The sequence below is a fragment of the Xiphophorus maculatus genome, chromosome 6, assembly GCF_002775205.1.
Source record: "Xiphophorus maculatus strain JP 163 A chromosome 6, X_maculatus-5.0-male, whole genome shotgun sequence".
In the NCBI taxonomy this organism is placed as follows: Eukaryota; Metazoa; Chordata; class Actinopteri; order Cyprinodontiformes; family Poeciliidae; genus Xiphophorus; species Xiphophorus maculatus.
The window spans coordinates 6,796,765-6,816,364 of record NC_036448.1 but is presented as its reverse complement, the minus strand read 5'-3'; the positions used below and the strand labels follow the sequence as shown (position 1 = coordinate 6,816,364).

The 19,600-nt window shown below is 39.2% G+C and overlaps 1 protein-coding gene across 1 annotated transcript; it reads right to left on the bottom strand.

Moving 5' to 3' along the window:
* Positions 1-3,368: 3,368 nt before the first annotated feature.
* Positions 3,369-19,582, bottom strand: LOC102235912 (ankyrin repeat domain-containing protein 33B-like). The gene is made up of 5 exons (XM_023336139.1): positions 15,973-19,582; positions 11,078-11,207; positions 6,742-6,882; positions 6,413-6,576; positions 3,369-6,316 (listed from the first exon to the last, which is right to left on the bottom strand). The coding sequence occupies exons 1-5, from the start codon at positions 16,468-16,470 to the stop codon at positions 5,660-5,662; spliced, it is 1,590 nt and encodes a 529-aa protein (XP_023191907.1). The 5' UTR covers positions 16,471-19,582; the 3' UTR covers positions 3,369-5,659.
* Between the last annotated feature and the right edge of the window lie 18 nt (positions 19,583-19,600).

The window sequence follows — 19,600 nt, the reverse complement described above, 5'->3', positions numbered from 1 at the left end:
TTTTTATTTTGTTTTTTACTAAAATAAAATCTGGAAAGTGTGGCAGACATTTGCATTTAGCCCCCTGCAGTCAACACACTGCAAAATAAAAACAACAAAATTTTACCAAGTGTTTTTTCCCCTAGTTTCTGGTGGAAATATCTTGGAAAAGTTGCAAATGGCAAAAAAAAACAACAAAAAAACATTACAATAACTTTTCAGCAAGACAGAAGCTTGTTTTAAGTCAATAATTCCTTAATATGTTTTTTTTTTTAAGTACTAGTTCCTCTGGCAGATTATTTTACTTATTACATGGGGAAAATGTCTTGTAAGTGAAAAAATCTACCAGTGGAGCTAGCACGTTTTCATCAATATTGAGCAATTATTGACTTAAAACAAGCTTCTATTTCTTGCTAAGAAGTTATTTGTAAAGTTGCTTTGCCATATGTCAAGTTTTCTAGGCTATCGCACTAGCAACTTGACAAAAAGTACTTGGTAAGATTTTGATTCTTTTGCACTGCACTTTGTAGGAAAGCCGTCAGTGCCAGATTTTGCCATTTAGACACTGGAAGTTTTGCTCATTATTTGCAAAAGAGCTGGTCTGACAACGCCATAAAACCCCACAGCATCTACACTTGGGGTCTCAAACTCCAGTCCTCGAGGGCCACAGTCCTGCAACTTTTAGATGTGCCTCTGCTGCACCACACCTGAACAGAATAATTAGGTCATTAAGGCTCTGGAAAACTGATCTACACAAGGAGGAGGTCATTAAGCCATTTCACTCCAGTGCTTTGTACCTGTGGCACATCTAAAAACTGCAGGACTGCAGCCCCCGAGGACTGGAGTTTGAGACCCCTGATCTACACTTAACAAAGGTCACAGATGGAAATCAACTGTGACCAGCAATTTTCAGGTTTTGCCACATATACTTGATTGGTTTTCTGTCTGGACTTTGACTGGGCCATGTTAATACATGAAAATGTGAAACCATTCATGGTTTCCCTTTGTTATTAAAAAGAAAAAAAAAAGCTGGGTTGAACTGAAGCGAGTTGTATTCGAAGGATTGTTGCGTTGCTGGAAGGTGAAGGCATGACGTGTCACCACCGTGTTTCACACAGTGAGTTTTTTTTCTTCACTTATTTACCAAAACATTCAGTACTGCTTCAATTTCTCTGACCAGAGCAGGATTTGATTTAGGGTTAATCAAAGCAAAGTGGGCTGAAAAATTTTCTTCCGCTTTAGCAACAAACTATGAATCCTGATAAATCACACTGGGGCTTGTAGTTATATAAAACATTTTGCAAAAGAAAAAAAAAACAGTCAAAGTATGTGAGTACTCTAACAATGCACTTTTTATAAGCTGACCTCCTCATGTCAAAGTGAAAAACTTGCATCCCATGAATGCATGAGTATATTTTTTTTGTCATCAAGTGACAAAAGGCTGCGTTGAATCAGCTGACCGGCAGACCCTGGCCCCGCCCTACCCACTGCTCTTTTATTAGTCCTAGAGGTCATCTTCCAATGCTTGAAACGCCACACAGAACGAAGCTGTTCCCGCCCCCTACACACACACACACACACACACACACTGGATGATCAACAGATGTGCCGTATTTGTTAGTGAGCATCTGGAAACTGACGTTATGTATGTCTTTTGTGATCCTTAGGCAGAAAACCTGACTTATAACGGAGATGCAATGTCAGTGACCTTTTTTTATTTTCTTTTTTTTGTTGCTAGACCAAATGTGTTTTAAAAAGACAATTGTGAATCTTTCTATTGCCTCAAACAGATTGCAACTGCTCCAAAAAATATATAAATGGACCACTGAAGAACCTCTGATTGTTCGAGTTGTTTTTTTTTCTGCAGCAAAATTGCTTCTTTGTTGTTTTAAAATCATGTTTGAGAATTGAGCCAGACGTCCTCCCTGCCGGTGAGGCTGATAACTGCAGATGTGACGCTGATTGGCAGCAGTCAGAAACACCTCCTGGCTCGTATCGATCGCCTTCACTCAGGCACAGTCTGGCTCGTGTTTCCCTCTGGCCGTGGTGACAGTTCCGGTAAATGGGTCAAAAACAAGATATGGACTTTTGAAACCAGTGTGCGCTGTACGCTGGCGCGCTGACAATTCCTTTTAAGAAGAAAAAAAGCGCCATTGCTTTAACTTAATTGTTCGACTACTTTCTCTTGCAATAATCCAATCAGCCAATCCCATGGCTGCTGTACGTGGACCTTTTACAATCTGCTATCACATAACGTGTGCGTGAAATGATCATCCAAACGCATAAAAGAGAATTTTCTTAGCTTTGTTGTCGAACAGGATTCTCCGACCATCTTTGAACTTTTTGTTTTGGTTGTACAGATACTAATATTTTTAATTTTTTTTTTTTTAAATCAACTTTGAGCCTTTAAGTTGGTTTCATTAAACACCACTCCTGACCTGAAGCGTCCAACATGCAAGAAACTAATCGCCAGCAGATGAAAAATAATAAAAGATGTTTGTCATTTGAGTTGAAATGAGTTCATTTCTAATTATGGCGTTTGTGGATAGCTTATCTCAGTCCTGCAGGCAACCAGACTGCTGACCTGTAAAGGGTCATGACTGCTCTCTGGTGGCCGTGAGGGAAACTGCACTACAGGTCAGGATGGCAGCCATTTTAGTCTCGCAGGTCCATTCTGCTTGACTCTTCCAGATGGCACTGCAGAACCAGTCTGTTACGCCATCGCTGGTGCTTTATTTGAAGCACGCACGATCACCAGCTTCTCAAGAGGTTTTCACATTTCATTTCTTTCTAGTCGAAGTTAAAAACCACTTTCTATCAATGCAGACTAAATCTGAGACGTTTTAAACACACTGGCCTTTCGTGTACTTTAGATTGGACTCTTGACTCCTCTTTTTCATGGCTTTTGTGCTAAAAATAATTGTTTAAAGAAGAGAAATCAAAAGTTTATCATCAAAAACAACAAAGACCTTAATTGTATCTATAGGCAGGTCCTTACTGTGTGTTATGTCTGCTGCTTTGCCCAAGGTATATGCAAACATAGCTGGCTAGTTGGGAGGACTGAACCTCTAACACAATATTGATCTTAAAACTCCTGCAGATTTTTAGTTTGATACATAAAGAAAAGGATATTTGATTTGGTCATTAAACGTTGCAGCAGCCTGCCACAGTTTGCAGTGTCAACTTTCACTATAACCATAAAAAAAACATTTTTAAAGTGGAAAACTGTCAATATGACAGCAAATTTTTTAGAATGGTGCATTAATATTAAAATATCTTGTGTCATGAGAAACAAACCAGCTAATTGCTAAAACTTAATGGAAAAAAACGTAATTGTTGTCTTAGAAACACAAAAAAGGTGCGCATGTCATCCACTTTCACTGGTTTTTATTATTAGTCCAAAAATTCATATATGCTTTGTTGATATTCTGAAGGAATTTTATATTCAGAGACACACTCAAAAGGTAGAAAAATGCAACAACTAGGATAATAAGTATATCATAAGGCAAGGGACTGTGACATAAGTGAAAGTTATTAATTGATTTTGGCATGTGAAGTAGGTCTCGCGCTATTCTTGTTTTGTTTACATTCAGTGCCATCAAGTTTTCTTTTCATATGTTTAATACAACATATGCGAAATATATAATTGTATTTTTTTATAATTGAAAATGTGCTTTTTTTATTTGTACCTTTCAATATAAAGATCTAACGTAGGTATTAGAGCCTTGCAATGTCTTGTAAAAAAAGGAAAAACAATTTGAATGAAGGACTCAAGCTTCAACATTAGATGTAGTCAGGATTTTTTTTTTAGCATTATTTAAAGAAAAGCTGCATTAATTTGGAAGCTAACTCTTTGTTTTCCAAATGTTTGACAGCATTTGGGAAAAATGCTACCATCAACGTGTAATATTATTCCCAAGTTTGAGCTCTGATTTCCAAGACAAAAACAGCATCGGTTTTTAGTAATGAGGCCACATATTTAGCATAATTGTTTGGCCAAACTGACATTAACTGCATCGCTAACTTGGATGCTAACTGTCTTCTTTATGAACAAAACTTAGCTTAACAAATGGTAACGTGTAGTGTATAAAATAAGTAACTGAAAAACTGTTTCAGTATACGGGCATTTCTAAGAAATTTTGTAGAACTGTTAATGATTTGTAGCATTATTTTCCACAACTTATTAATATGACTTAGAAACCCCCTGATGCACTCCAGCATTTTGAAACCTGAAAATAGAAATTCAATAGCAAAACCCAAAGAGATTTAACATAGAAGAAACACTCAGTCTAGTGTTAGTTTAGTATATTACACAGGTATACACTATATACTGTGCAGGTAGATTTGTATGCTGTCTTTTTTTTAGCTCGGTGTTGTTTATGTTAAAAGAGCATTATATTTTCATTATTAAAAAATAACTGTCAAATTAAATGGGCACTTCTAGAAAAAGAAAAAAAAACTTCTTTTTTTTAAACCATAGCTACTTTTTCACTGATTAATGTAATTGTTTTTAGCCCCAGCATTTGAAAGCTAAAGGCGTTTTGGTCTTTGCTGTACTTTGTAACAAAACAGAAACAAATGGACAGAAGTGAACTGCTGAGCTTTACTGCTATTGCTAGCTAGCTGGAATAGCATGTCTAGTTTAAACTGCAACGTTAGCTTAGATACTATCATTAAAATTTTAAAAAAGCAGAAAAAATAAATAAATAATTTCTCCGTATTTAAAGTGGTGACCCTAAAACATACAATCCTGGAACTACAATGTTTTGTTATTAGGCTGCACTCATTTTTCACTGCACCTCTATTTTTGCTTCATTTCGCCCAGTTTAGCTCTTTTGAAGCAAAAACGGCTAATGATAGCTTTAATATGGCACAAGTCACCGAGCCGGCAGCCTGCAGACAGGAAACTGTACCGCGATACCTTTAAAAGTCAGCATGTCAGAGTGAAGAACTAAGCTGTTTATTTTTGGCTCTGCCTTTCAGCTTCTTCACAAAGCCCCAACAAAGCCGCTGTGAGCTAGCTCTTCAACTCGACTCTGAAACGCTGCTTAGCTGCTCCTCGTCCTTAAACATACTCTGCAGCAGTGAAGAAGGATCTTTTGCCTTGTTTTGTCGTCCTGCTGTACGCTCCATAGTCTCAACTTCTTTTATTTCATTAGGTTGTGTTCAAAATTCTCACTATCTTTTATCTATCTGGCCGGTTGTAAGATTACTTCTTACTTGTGAGCCTATTCCTCTGGGCTTTTGTCTCCAAATCTAAGTGAAAACTGACTCTACCAAATGAGTTTTTTGTTAGCACTTGTCATTTTGCTGTTGTTTGCCACTGGAGTCTTTCCACGTAAGCATGACACGATGTAGCGAAATAACAAAAAGAAAGTTGTCGCGAATGTGGTGAAATAAGTTGTCTGATCTCTCCAAAAATACCTGATTCTCCTAAGTCACATGTTTATTTTTTTTTTCTTCTGCTCCCTCATCTGCCCATTCCCATTACAAATTACACCTCTCAAGGGAAGTGTGCAAATTCAAGTAGAAACAAGGCAAAGCAGCATCAGTGATCTGAACAAGCAGAAACAACACTTGCAGTTAAATTCACATTAAAGGTTCAGATTTGCTAAGGCTGGGACGCTGTGCTTGGTGCCCGCTTTGCCACAAGACACTTTTCATGTCCTCCTTCGATCCTTCACCTCCTTCTTAGCGCAGATAGCATTCGTCGCCTCTCCTCTTCCTGCCTCCTCTCTATTTTCTTCATCTTGTAATCCCATTTTGGGATCTGGAGCTGGTTGTCGTTGCCATTCCTGCTGGACGTTTCCGGTACGAAGCTCGGAGGCGGGGCTTTGCAGAGGGTGACCTTTGGCACCACGATGCCTGGCCGCACGCTGCTTCTCCTCAGCATGTTGAGCGGCAGGAGGCTGGCTCGTCTGATGGCCACCGTGGACGCTGCCGCCACGTCGCTGAGCAGCTGGGGCTGCAGGCTCGCCCGTCGGTCCCTCACTTTGGGGATGAGGAGGACCCTTGAGTTCTGGAAAAGCCTCTTGTAGTTGTTCAACCTGTCGGGACCCAGGCGTTTGAGTTCCGCCACCCGTTGCCGCCTCAGGATCTCCTGCACGGCGTGCCGGCGCTTTCCGACACACGGCGGGCTGCCCGGGCAGACGGTGTGGCACGCCGTGGCCATGAAGGGGCTGGAGATGCCTGTGGTTATCCTCACCATGTGTTCAAGGACACCATCGTTCACAGGGTTTACTTTGTTGTTGAAGTGGAACCTGTAAGGGCAGCTAGAGATGAGTTTCATCAAGCGCTGACAGAATGTCTGTGGATTTTGTGCGTTCCACACGAGTTCCTGCAAAAGAACAGTTTTTAATTTTGAAAAAATGTTTGAACAAGTACCAATCAGTGCATTTGATACTCAAACTTAAATCAATCGTGATGCATTAACCTCTAACAATGGCCACTCTAGGGTGAAGGAGTCGCAGAACTGCTCGGCGCAAGGCTTTGATATAAGCCGAAGCATCAAATCTGCCGTCTCGTATCGTCCGGTGAAGAGAGCCCACTCTCTGGGGGTCATTCTCCGTCCATAGTCCCGAGCCTGGATATCACTTCCTACGTAGAGACATATTTTGGTGATTTCAGGTGTCTGACTAAGGCACAAATTGACATGTCCTCTACACAAACAAATTCGTTCAGTCTACGCGACCCTACGATCATGTTTCCTAACAGACCACATGAAAATCGGATTCATTGAGAAGCGATAACTTCACAACTTGCCTGCCAGCATAAGGGCTCTGACACACTCAAGCCTCCCCTGCATTGCAGCTTTCATCAACGCTGTGAAACCGTGACAGTTCCTCCTCTCGATATCCAAACCGGGGAAGTAGTTCAACAAGTAGTTGGAGATAAACGCGTGACCTGTGAACCACAGAGAAAGAAACACACCGTGCATTACGAAGCGCTGTGCTAGTTTTCTCAAGCATCTGTCCACGTAACATGGTATTGGAATAATCATCACAAAGCATTGCCTAATTGTAGAATGAGAGTAAAATAATACAAGCTTTACAAAACTACAAATGGTGGTTTTCATTTGTGCTTAACTCACTTTGGTACCTTAACCAAAATCAAGTGACACCAACTGCCCTCAGAAGTTACCATAGCTGGTCTGGGAAACCGCACGGGTTTTCTACAACGTATTGGTTGAAAGAAATCATTTTAAATCTAATTTGGTCAGGTGTAAGAACGATTTCAAGCTTTTCTGGAAGCACAAGGCAAAATCTAGAGGAAAACCAAGCAGAGACTGGGGCCGGTATTCTCCTTTAAGGAGAACAGCTAGCTAGCCAAACGGTACAGCAAGAATATGGCAGAATACATCGAAGGATTTTCATATGTTAGGATGTGAGTCTTCTAGGAAACTAAAGATAAAGAGAGTTTTTTTTTTTTTTTTTGTCAAAACTTAAATTCTTAGCATACTTAAAGTTCAACAACAGAATTGCTTCCCCATAAAAAAAGATCAGTTTTAAAGTGGTCTCTGCCAAAATCTGTGGAGTCGAAGTTAGACTGTTTTTGAGAAGAGTTGCTGAATTTGGATTGACTTCAAGAACTCCTGTAAAATTGTTTGGGGAAGAAAGTCAAGGTGAAGAAGACGCAGAGTGGAAACCGAATCCAAAGGTATATGACCAGACCATTTGCTAAATCGTTAAAGCGGTTTGTTATTGATTTTTCTTTATTTCTTTTTTTTAACCAGCATGGATATTATAGAATTGTGATACAATTTGTGTCATTCAAGCGTCAGAAAAGCTTGCCACTTCCCAGGGAAACGTTCATTGGTAGCAAAAACAAACCCAGGCTTGGATATTTATCACGAACAATATTTCAACCAGTCAAGTTCACAAGGCTAAAGTCGAAGCATGCCACACAAATTTGTTGGCAATTCTGATTGGAAGACTAATGATGCTTGAACTTCATCATGGCCCTGAGCTGAAATCCCATGCTATATCTGGAAACTATACTTTTTTTTTGGCAGTCTGCTCTTGCAGCATGATGGAGCCTTTAGTGTTGAGAGTATTTTCTTTTCTTCTTCCTTTCTTTTTTTTATGAAAGGGGATCAATACTTCTTCTAACGAAGCAGAAAATGAAAAACAAGTCCTGGACTATTTATCACCGACTCCAGAAAGCTATTTGTCATCATTAGGTGATAAGAGACCGGGGCCCTGTGTCTGCCACATCTGGCTGAGCCACTGTGAAATTACAGATGATGCTCCTCTGTTATGACAAACACACTTTGAGGCAATAAGCCTCATAATCTTCCACGAGGTTTTAAACTGGGCATACAGCTAATGACAACACATCATCGTCATTGTCTGCTATTGTAAATTATTCTTAAACAGTTTGCCATAACTTTTAAGTTAATACAAATCGGATAGCAGCTGCTGTGTTAGAAGGTCGAAGTTGGCTTTCAAAGCTGAAAAATGCACTAAAATGTGTTTATTGACCACTTTGTCAAGTATAATAACACTGAATATTGCATAATCTGAACACTTTAGACTGACTGCTGGTTACTATGCGCACATATACTGAAATACTGCCATTTAAATCGTAGGCTATCTTGTAATTTGTGTTGTATATCAAGTGCAGCAACACTGGCAACAGCTACTGTACCTAGATGTGACACTTACTGTACTTTACAGTAATACTATAAAGGTTAAAATGATCAGTGCTCAATATTTCTCCACTTTTTGTGTCATTGTAAGTCTCACTACTACTTCTATGCATTTATTGGCGACCATTAATCGACGCAGCCACGGTGGGTGTAAAAAGTGAGTCTTGGCGAGATTCCAGATTTTTGTGATGCAAAAATAAGACCATGATATTTCCTCTCAAAACTTGTTCCACCCAAAAAAAAATAAACAAATCTGTTTAAAGGGAAAACAAAAATAAATAAAAAAAATACTTGGTGGCCTCAAGCGGTTTGTAAAAATCACATGGTGAGAATGTTGAAGGGATTCCTGGTTCCAAGTTTTAATATTGCAGAACAGAATAGCACTTCAGTAAAAACTGAGACATTTATCCAAAGTGAAACCAGTTTCCTTTAGCTGCTACATCCCTTCCATCTGATGTTCATCTGTGTTTAGTTCGTCGTCCAAAATGGCAGACGTGTGTGACCCAAAGAACTCACGTTAGCATTGTTAGCATCAAGGGACAACTACCCATATTCCTATTTTAAACAAATAGAGTACAGAACCAGGCTATTTATGTACAGTTGTGGTCAAAAGTTTACATACACTTGTAAAAAACATAATGTCATGGCTGTCTTTGAGTTTCCAATAAGTTCTACAACTCTTATTTTTCTGTGATAGAGTGATCGGAACACATACCTGTTTGTCACAAAAAACAGTCATAAAGTTTGGTTCTTTCATAAATTTATTATGGGTCTGCTGAAAATGTCACCAAATCTGCTGGGTCAAAAATATACATACAGCAACATAAATTGTCAATTATGGTGATGTAGAGAGTTGTGTCAATCAAATTAGCTTCATGTCATCGCCTCTTCACTTCTTGTGAGTGATTCTGATTGACTACAGCTGTTGACTTCTCATGAGCCCATTTAAATAGGGCTCATTTGACCCAGTGATTAGACTCAGCCACAAAAACTACAATGGGAAAGTCAAAGGAACTCAGTGTGGATCTGAAAAAGCGAATTATTGACTTGAACAAGTCAGGGAAGTCACTTGGAGCCATTTCAAAGCAGCTACAGGTCCCAAGAGCAACTGTGCAGACAATTATTCGCAAGTATAAAGTGCATGGAACAGTTGTGTCACTGCCACGATCAGGAAGAAAACGCAAGCTATCACATGCTGCCGAGAGGAGATTGGTCAGGATGGTCAAGAGTCAACCAAGAATCACCAAAAACCAGGTCTGCAAGGATTTGGAAGCTGATGGAACACAGGTGTCAGTCTCCACAGTCAAGCGTGTTTTACATCGCCATGGACTGAGAGGCTGCCGTGCAAGAAAGAAGCCCTTGCTACAGAAAAGGCACCTTAAGACTCGGCTGAAGTTTGCTGCTGATCACATGGACAAAGATAAAACCTTCTGGAGGAAAGTTCTGTGGTCAGACGAAACAAAAATTGAGCTGTTTGGCCACAACACCCAGCAATATGTTAGGAGGAGAAAAGGTGAGGCCTTTAATCCCAGGAACACCATGCCTACTGTCAAGCATGGTGGTGGTAGTATTATGTTCTGGGGCTGTTTTGCTGCCAGTGGAACTGGTTCTTTGCAGAAAGTAAATGGGATAATGAAGAAGGAGGATTACCTCCAAATTCTGCAGGAAAACTTAAAACCATCAGCCCGAAGGTTGGGTCTTGGGCGCAGTTGGGTGTTCCAACAGGACAATGACCCAAAACACACATCAAAAGTGGTAAAGGAATGGCTAAACCAGGCTAGAATTAAGGTTTTAGAATGACCTTCCCAAAGTCTTGACTTAAACCCCATTGAGAACATGTGGACAGTGCTAAAGAAACAGGTTCATGCAAGAAAACCATCACATTTAGCTGAACTGCACCAATTCTGTCAAGAAGAGTGGTCAAACATTCGACCTGAAGCTTGCCAGGAGCTTGTGGATGGCTACCAAAAGCGCCTAGTTGCTGTGAAAATGGCCAAGGGACATGCAACCAAATACTAATGTTGCTGTATGTATATTTTTGACCCAGCAGATTTGGTGACATTTTCAGCAGACCCATAATAAATTTATGAAAGAACCAAACTTTATGACTGTTTTTTGTGACAAACAGGTATGTGTTTTTTTACAAGTGTATGTAAACTTTTGACCACAACTGTAACCTTTTTTAACAAACCTTTAGGTTTTGTGTTGTACAATCATCCAACCCTGGTCAATCTACAGCGCAGGTAAAATAATTCTGTGTAAAACTAATGGCATCTAAGCTCCTATTAAGTACCGACTACAAACATAAATAGGCAATTCCTTCTGTTTTCTTTATTTTTTTCCCCCAAAAGTGTACAAAAAGTAAGTATCAGTTCTAACAGAAGAACAGTGTTAGACGGAAATGAAACAACGTTCTGTGTGATAATCAGCGGGCGGCTAAGCTGTGTTTACCTGCTTGAGCCGCAATAATAAGGGCAGTGTTGCCCTCGTTGTCCTGCCAGTTCACATCCAGGTAGGGACACTGAGAGAGGGCCATGACCACGTCCACGTAACCATGGTAGCACGCAGCAATGAGGCCAGACTGTAACACACACACACACGCACAAAATGAATAGCAGGAGACTGACTTGTTTTCTTCTTTCAATTAGGATCTTTAAAAATATTCATGTGGTTCGTTGAGGCGAAACGTAATGTTTTCTAACTTTAATGAAAACTATTTTCCAATGCTGGCAAAAAAAAAAAAAAAAAAGAGTTAAACTAACTGACCTTCACACCATTTTATGGCTGTATTTGAAAAAAAAAGAGAAATAGCCAAGTTGGATACCAGAAATTGTTTTTTTTTATGCTGATGTAACAACTGATATAAAAAATAGGACTTAATGTAAATTTACCCACAGTTTCGTGCTTGTCTAGTTGCCTTGGCCGAGTTCCTCACTCAGACTCCTGTTACAGTGGTTATAATATTCATACTTCAGTGCACAGATCTGCGCTGATTCCAAACTGGACTGGACATGTAAATAAAATAATTAAAATGTGAAAGAAATACCTTCTTCTCCTACTTTCATCGCTTTTGTTCGGCGATCAAACTTTGTTAAGTTCTACTGTCCTGGGCGGCAAACCATATGAACAAATAATGGTTTACATACTGTAAAAAAAAAAGTGTTAAGAAATGTGTTTTGGTTTTTTCCCCCCTTGTTCTGCTCTCCAAATAGACCCCGTTCTCATATTGTGAGTAATGAAAACAGAAAAAGTGTAAACGAACATATTTTCATCAATTATTTCTGTTTGTACTGGAAAAGAGAACCCCAACACAGAGGTCTATAAATCATGCAGTTTGGTTTTTGGATAAAAATAAATAAATAATAAAACAGCTGGAGGCTGCTAATCAAAACTGACATTGTTTAAAAGAACTAATGTTGGACACCCAGGAGGTCCATCTGGCTGTGATAAAACAAAGACAGCAGATGGCGTCCAGTTGCCATCATTTACAATATGAAAATAAATAAATAAAATTGTATTTGATAATGTCTCCTGCTTTACTTGAAAAGGCAGAGTTCAGCGACCACCTCTGGAGTAAAACAAGCCCACAAAAGACTTATTTTAACACTTCTAGATAAGCGATACAAACCTGGGTCTGCCAAATCTTCCCACAGCCCCACGGTCAGTGCAAGCGTCTTTCTGTCCCTGTCCATCAGCATACAGCGTCTTTTACCCGGCACCAAGGTCAGTGTCTTCAGTGAGCTCTTTAAAAGCTGAGCCCTCGACGCAAGCTGTTTCTTTACGTTGACACCGAGCAGTTTACGCTCTCCATCTGTCCAGAAGGCTTAAAGTCCTCCCTCCAGAACCGGCTTTCTGCAGTTTTGCCGTGGATCACCCTCCTTCTGTTTGGCTCTCTGTTAAATCTCACATCACCGTCACTGGGGGTTTTCTACTCTTCCATCACGTATCAAAACATTACCTCACTTTTACGGTCTGTGAATTGAACTTATAACTTGCATCACTTATGTCTTGGCTATATCTGCTGAAAAAGATGAAGTTTCCTTCTTTAGAGGCTGGTTTAGAATTTATAATACTCCCATCCATTTTCTACAGCCGGTTAATGCTTGAAGTGTGAGGAAAAGGTAAGCAGAGACAAGAGAGTTTGCACAAAATGCTGAAGCATATATGACTGGTTTATTTCCCCCCCTCTCTTTTTCATTTTTGCTTCCTTCAATCTGTGGTTTGCAGCATTTTGGGCAATGTCATTTGTATCCGGTGTAAACAATATATGTTGCAGCTAATCACAGTAACTGTATTTACGAATATTATTGCCATGAGAAGATTTTGCAGTATTGTGTAGCATTTCTATAAACTTCCGGAGTGAGCCAGAGAACGCGGAGAAAACTGTGAACTGTTTGGAATCTCGTTGCCTTTACGCCTGGCTCAATTCTTCATGGCGTAGATACGCATAAAATTTCTTGGGGAGATTTTTCAGAGATTTCGGCCCATTTTCGCAATCAAGCATCACGCAGTGGCTACATAACGGTTGGCTACGTGTGTATCACACTAATCTAAAGTCCTATCACATTCAAAAAGAGCTCTGTTGAAATACGATCTTGGGATTGGGTTACAGAAAACTCATGGTGCATCAATCTGCCGGAAGTAGCCATCAGTAGATGGACACACTGTGGTCAAGAAGGGATTGACATGGTCAGCAATGGTATTAAGGGAGCCGGTGACAATTAAATGAGGCTTAATCAATGCTAATGGGCTCAAAGTGTACCAGGATACACCACCACCATTCTCAACCACTGAAACAGCAGCACAGGACTTTTTTGTACATGTGAATCTGACCCTCCTATCTGAATCACTGACATTTCATTGGATATATATGTATATATATATGCTAGCTTGAATTTCTTGTTTTCAGCTGACAGAGAAGGCTCCCAGGATGATTAAGTTTGTTGTTCATTCAGACATGGATGATCATACAAACGGACTATTTACAAACAAAAAATCTAAATGTTCAAATTTACTGACATAGTGGAGTAACAAACATCTATCTGCTTTAAAGCCAACGTTAATTTATTACTGGGAAACATTCAAAATCTCTTTTTGAAAAGGGAAGGGCTTTATAATTGAAAATTAAAAACGTGAATTCAAAAATTAAAAATTCAGAACCACAAGAAAAGGCTCGTGTATACGAGTATGTGGGGTGAAGCTGTGGGATGAGTTCAGCAGCAGTTTAAAACGTCATTTAAGAAGCTGGTCATCACTATCACAGTTATTATCAATGTTATTGTTACTACTTAATGAGGTTGTAACAATAACCGCATTATGGTATATTGATTTAGAAAAGAAAATTATGCTGGCTCATAATGGCATGCAATTATCAATGCACTGTACTAGTTATAGATTTAGAGTTACGGAAAATTACTAAGAAAAGTGTTAAAACTAAGTCAATATGGGTAGTAATTTATTGGATGATGCTATAGATGTAAGAGAGATGGGTATAAAAAATAAGTTTGTACTTCTATCCACTTCTTTGAACATCTAAATATACTTTAACCTTTCAGTGATTCTTGAGAAGTGGGAGAAAATAGGTTTAAATTTTTCCAAAAATTGTTTTCATTATTCCTCAAGCTTATGTATTCAAATATGACAAATAATGTTTTGGAAATGTAAAGATGCCAAGGTGCAGGCTCCCAGTTGCAACATTTGAAAATTAAATTTTTAATGGACCTGACCCAGAACTTTGTCATCACCATCCGACAAAAATAAATATAAAATTATTTTTAATGACCCTATTAGTGATATTTTTACTCATTTTTACAGACAAATGCTTCTCAAGAAACAAAAGAAATATAATTTAACACAAAAACAACATAAAGTCCATCAGACGGAGTTGACACAGAACTGAAGGTGGTGACGAACTAGAGTAAAAAGAAAAGCTTGATACATGTGAAGTAATGCCATGTATGTAAAATATATTAAAATGAATTAACTGCACATTTAAATGAGATTTGTCAACACCATCACTGAAAGAGTCACACTGAAAGTTAAAAACTTTGATGGAGTTGATGAAATGACAAACTACCTCAATTTATATGACGTTATTCTGAAGGAGGCCATATTGTAGCTCATCAGGTCCATGAAATCTTTACAATTTACTAAAATTAAGCATTTAGTTCACAAAATTTCATCACAATTTTGTAAATTGTCAGTTATGGTGTTGACACATCATGGTTGTGATGAGCAACTCAGGAATAAAACGGAAGAAGAAACTAAAGAATAACATAAGCTAACCAGCGCTGCCTAGCCCTGTTAGCAAAGGAAGAGAAAGGAAGAGGTCATGGGGTCCTCAGAAGTTCTGATGCCCTCCAATAATGCCTGATTTATTTTTTTTTTTTACATTCTTTTTTAGTCTGACGGTGTTGACAAAAACTTGGGACAAATTTCAATTTAGTTGGAAAATATATAAAAATGATTTTTAATTAAATTTAGTGATACTTTTATAATTATTTATTTAAATACTTATACTTAATTGTCATAATACATTATCTTAGTATTCCTTTATTTGTTTTAAACTATTATAATGTATTGAGTTCTGCTCCAGGACAAGGGATTTTAAAGACACCATCCACCTACTACAATGTTTAAAATAAAAAATATTCAGCAAACACCAGGAAAACATACATTGCTCACATGGCCCAGGTTAGTTTAGTCCGATATTTGAAAAAAAAAATATTTTGTGTATATTTTATTCAAATTTTGTGCTTTAGCCATAGGACATGTTTTGTCCCTCTTCTCAAGAATCACTGCTTTATTCTTTTACTACGGTTTGTTCAATAAGGTCAAACTCAACTGAAGTCAACCCTATCAGTCTTTCCATTTCCCTCTGACGTCAACATGCTGCTCAATACATGTTTTTTTTAGACCACGTGAACCCGAAGATCCCAAAGTGAGACAATTAGGTCAAGGAGAAACACTAAGGTTATAGTTGGTTTATTTAACAACTCGGGTGGTACGTGGCCGTCTGGGTTACTGATATAATGTAAATCCTCAAACAGTTTAATCTGAGGAAGCTTTAGCTTGAGAAGTGAAAAATCTATTAGAACAAAAGAGCATTCTGGTTCCTTTCTGAAAAGGGTTAAAGTGACATACACAGTCTACACAGGAGGCCTCCAACTCCAGTCCTCACAAGCTAATTGTCCTACAACTTTGAGATGCATCCCTTGATGGTATGCTGATATGACTGAGGCATACTGAAACAGAGCTTGGTCTAAAGGTCCAGGACAGTAGCTCTTAAGGACTGGAGTTAGCAGAAAATAAAGAAAATGTAAAAGGTACTGAACCCAGACACCTACTCTTCTGTTCCGGTCGGTCTCCTTTACCTCTTCTTCAGTCACTCCTTGTCTGATCATAATCTTTACTATGATGGGGTTGTTGTTGCAGCAGGCCTTAAAGAAGGAGATCGGTTCGGGGGTTTCCAGGCGGTAGAGGGAGCGGTTAATTTGGGCAATAACTGAATCGTCTAGGGGATAGAAGGAGTCTTCTGTGGTGATGCTGTGGGTGTCCGAACGATCCGGTAGGGAGTCGAAGTCCAGTTCCTCAAACTCTTGATAGATATCGTCCTCATCCTCCCAGTAGTTTCGTGTGTAATCAACTTCAGCCTCTTCATTAGCATCATCTTCTGATACCGCACACTCAACTCCATCTTCATCAACCTTGCAGATGGACATAAGGGGTGCATCCCCAGCCAAGATGTTGGCTTTACTCTTAGTCTTGCCAAGGGCAACTCCTCCAGCAAATCCATTCTCTTTGACCTTTGAATCTTTACCTTGTTCCTCTGTTATTAACACCATTTAAAGCATCCCCAGGCCCGCTTACCTTTTGAAATTCATGTGGGGCGCCAACAAAAGCCTTTACAGAACCCAGAGTTTACATCCAACAGCCCATGGCATCGTAGTTTCTCATCCTGTGAAAGCACGCTCTAAAAGTTGACTTCTAAAAGTCTCACATGCAAAGAACTAAAAGAAGTGAGAAAAAAGACACAGGGAACTTGGCACTCCATCGAGAATCCTCCAACATCTTATTAGAATTCCTGTGAACTCAGGATTCAACAGAACTTTGCGACTCATTGGCAAAGATTTGATCACATGCATGATCTGAGGCAGTCACTGTGGGTAGTCCATTAGTGGCCAAAAAGAGTCAATGACAACAAACTGTACTTGCCGTTCTTCTCTATTGACTTGTCAGTGACACATTTTTTAAATAAATGAAGCTTCAAAGGTCGAAGATTATCCATGAGTTTCAGAATACAGACAAGCCACGGCTGTCCTCTGTGTGGCTTTTGACAGTGTCCCTGTAAGTCCCGTCTTTCACATTCTTCGCTCCTCGCACTGGAAAAATTCCTAGATTCTTGTGGTGCAATTCCAAAAACTCAAATGAGAAGAAGCCGACGATGGTGAGCAACTAATCCCGTGTTTCCCTGTAGGGGAGCACTTGGCTGTCTGATGGCCAGCAATGGGATGAAAGGGATTCTGTTGAACTGCTTCTTGATAATCCATTTAGTCTCTCTCTCTGCCTCTCTCTCTCTGACCTAAAACTGACTGAGTCAAACACAAGGTTGAAATAATAAAAGAAAAAAACCTCTCTTGAATTCGGAGACATTTTGGAGGAAATCTTTTTTTCCCCACGGTGCCTAAAGGGAGCTCTTGTTAAAAGATATGGGTTGTTTTTTTTACATTTGCCATCTTGGTTTGACACAAATATGCCTATCAGTGAATTGTCATTAGTTTAACTAAGCTGACTCAACCCCCTCTTTCTTTTATCTCCTGCTGCACTTAACACAACCATCTTAAATTGGATTTCAAACCCACGTGACCTCATCGGTATATAGGCTACAGTGGAAAACCTGGGAGCAATCCAAACTTTAGCCATGCCACCTTTTTCAAAAAATGACTTCTGAGTCGAATTCACCTCTGCCACTTAGTAAATGAAAGAGATTCGTGACGAAGAGGATAAGTATCAGAAAGACACATGTGGCATATTTAGCTCTCTGGTCAAATAAAGGTCCCAAAGAAATCCAGACCTGGCATGACAGCAGGTTGTGATGAGGGACTAAAATGGAGGAAGAAGCGGTGAACCTTTAAATGAAAATCCAACAAGTGGAGAAAAAGCCCAACAGAGAAAACAAAAACAACAACAACTGGAAAAGCGTTGAGCAGCATAACAGGAGGAACTTACAAGGAATGGGAAAAGAAACGGCTTCCAAAAAGAATGGGGTGGTGACTACTGGATGACATTAGGCTGCAGCCGTAGGGAAAGCAGCAAGCTGGTAAAACCATGATTTAAATGAAATACAGGGGAAGTGGAGCACAGAAGAAAGTAACTAAATGGAGCATGACTGAACACAAGTGTTGTGGCAAGAACAAGAGTGACAAAACAGTCATGAACAGGTGGAAGAGGGAGCAGGACATAATTATCTCACAATGCACAAGAAAAACAGCAACTATAGGGTCTACAAAGGGGTAGAATAACACAATTCAAGACTCTAGGCACTCCGCACACCACTGCATCTCGCCAATTATTGAGCCCTGATTGGTGCCTTCAAAGATAAGATATGGTTTTAACCTTATAACAGAAACCGCTCTCTAAAATGTGCAACAATCCCTTTAATTTGATATGAGGCAAAAAGGGAACTTAGTCTATGAGTTGAAATGGTCCCTATATGGCTGTGCGAAGTAGGGTAGGAAGTCAGATGAATGAGTTAAAAATAATACATGGGGAAAGTTTAACATTTATGTATACAAGCCTGTTTTTATACCCAACATGTGATGTGATAGAAAGTTGCTGTTTAGGTTTAGTATAACTAGTCACATAATATGTAATGAATCCATATCACATGTGCTAACCCTGGTTTTTTACAGCAGAGCAGGAGAAACTCTTCTTGACACCCCACTAATCTGTCCAGAGCTCCTTAAGGAGCCACAGACGCTTACTCCAAGATTTGATCGTCATGACAACACAGATCCCGTTGTGCTCCTGAAAAACGGAGAACGGGAGGGAAAACATTTGGTTTGGCATGGCATGGGAACGCTGACGTTAGCTGCATATGCTCCTAATCTGTGCTTGGACTAACTGTTGAGGCTGTGCTTTGGCTCCACGGTAATTGGATTCAAGAGAAATAACTCCACATCCTGGAGTTGTTTCCTGGAGCTGCAGCAGAAATGGCTGCACGTTAAGAGCCAGGCTGTTATTAAACACGGAAAATCACAGTGTGTTTTATTTGATGACGAAAAACTGACGGGAAGCAGCGCAATGCTCGTATATCCCTGTGGCACAGCTGTAGCAGCAGAGTTAAAAGCTTCTCTTTACTCTAAAAATGTTTTTTGAGTAGTTTCCGAAAATATTAAGAGGGAAAATGTCATCTGCAGCAAGGTAGACAATTTAGATATTCCTTCTTCTGAATAGGGCTTCCAACAGAACAATTTCTACTTAAGTTGTTGGGATCAGGTCAAATCTTTGGGGATCCCTCAGGGCAACATTGTTGGACCACTTTTCTTTGTATATTTTGCTAAAGACTTACAAAATGTGTTGGACATATGTTTTAAGTCCAAGTTTCTTAATTCTTGACCATCTATTGGTAATCAATATATTTAGACCCTTTAAGCCCTGTCGTTTATGTAAAACCAGAAAACTTTGAATATAATGCTAGCTACACCAGAAGTTTCATTTAGTATGTTTCAATATTTTGTCACCTATAAAAATCCTAAAAACTGTCCAATACATTACAATACTTTTATTTTCAAAAACTAAACACGACCATATTATACAGTTGGTGCTTGTAGGTTGTCCATTATGACTTGAATGTTTACGTTGGGGGCGTTTTTGTAGCAAGTGCATCTTTTCTTGTGGCAAATTAATAACTTCCAAAAATGAATACTTTTTAAAAATATATATATAATTTGGCGTTTTAGTGGCCAGTTTAAA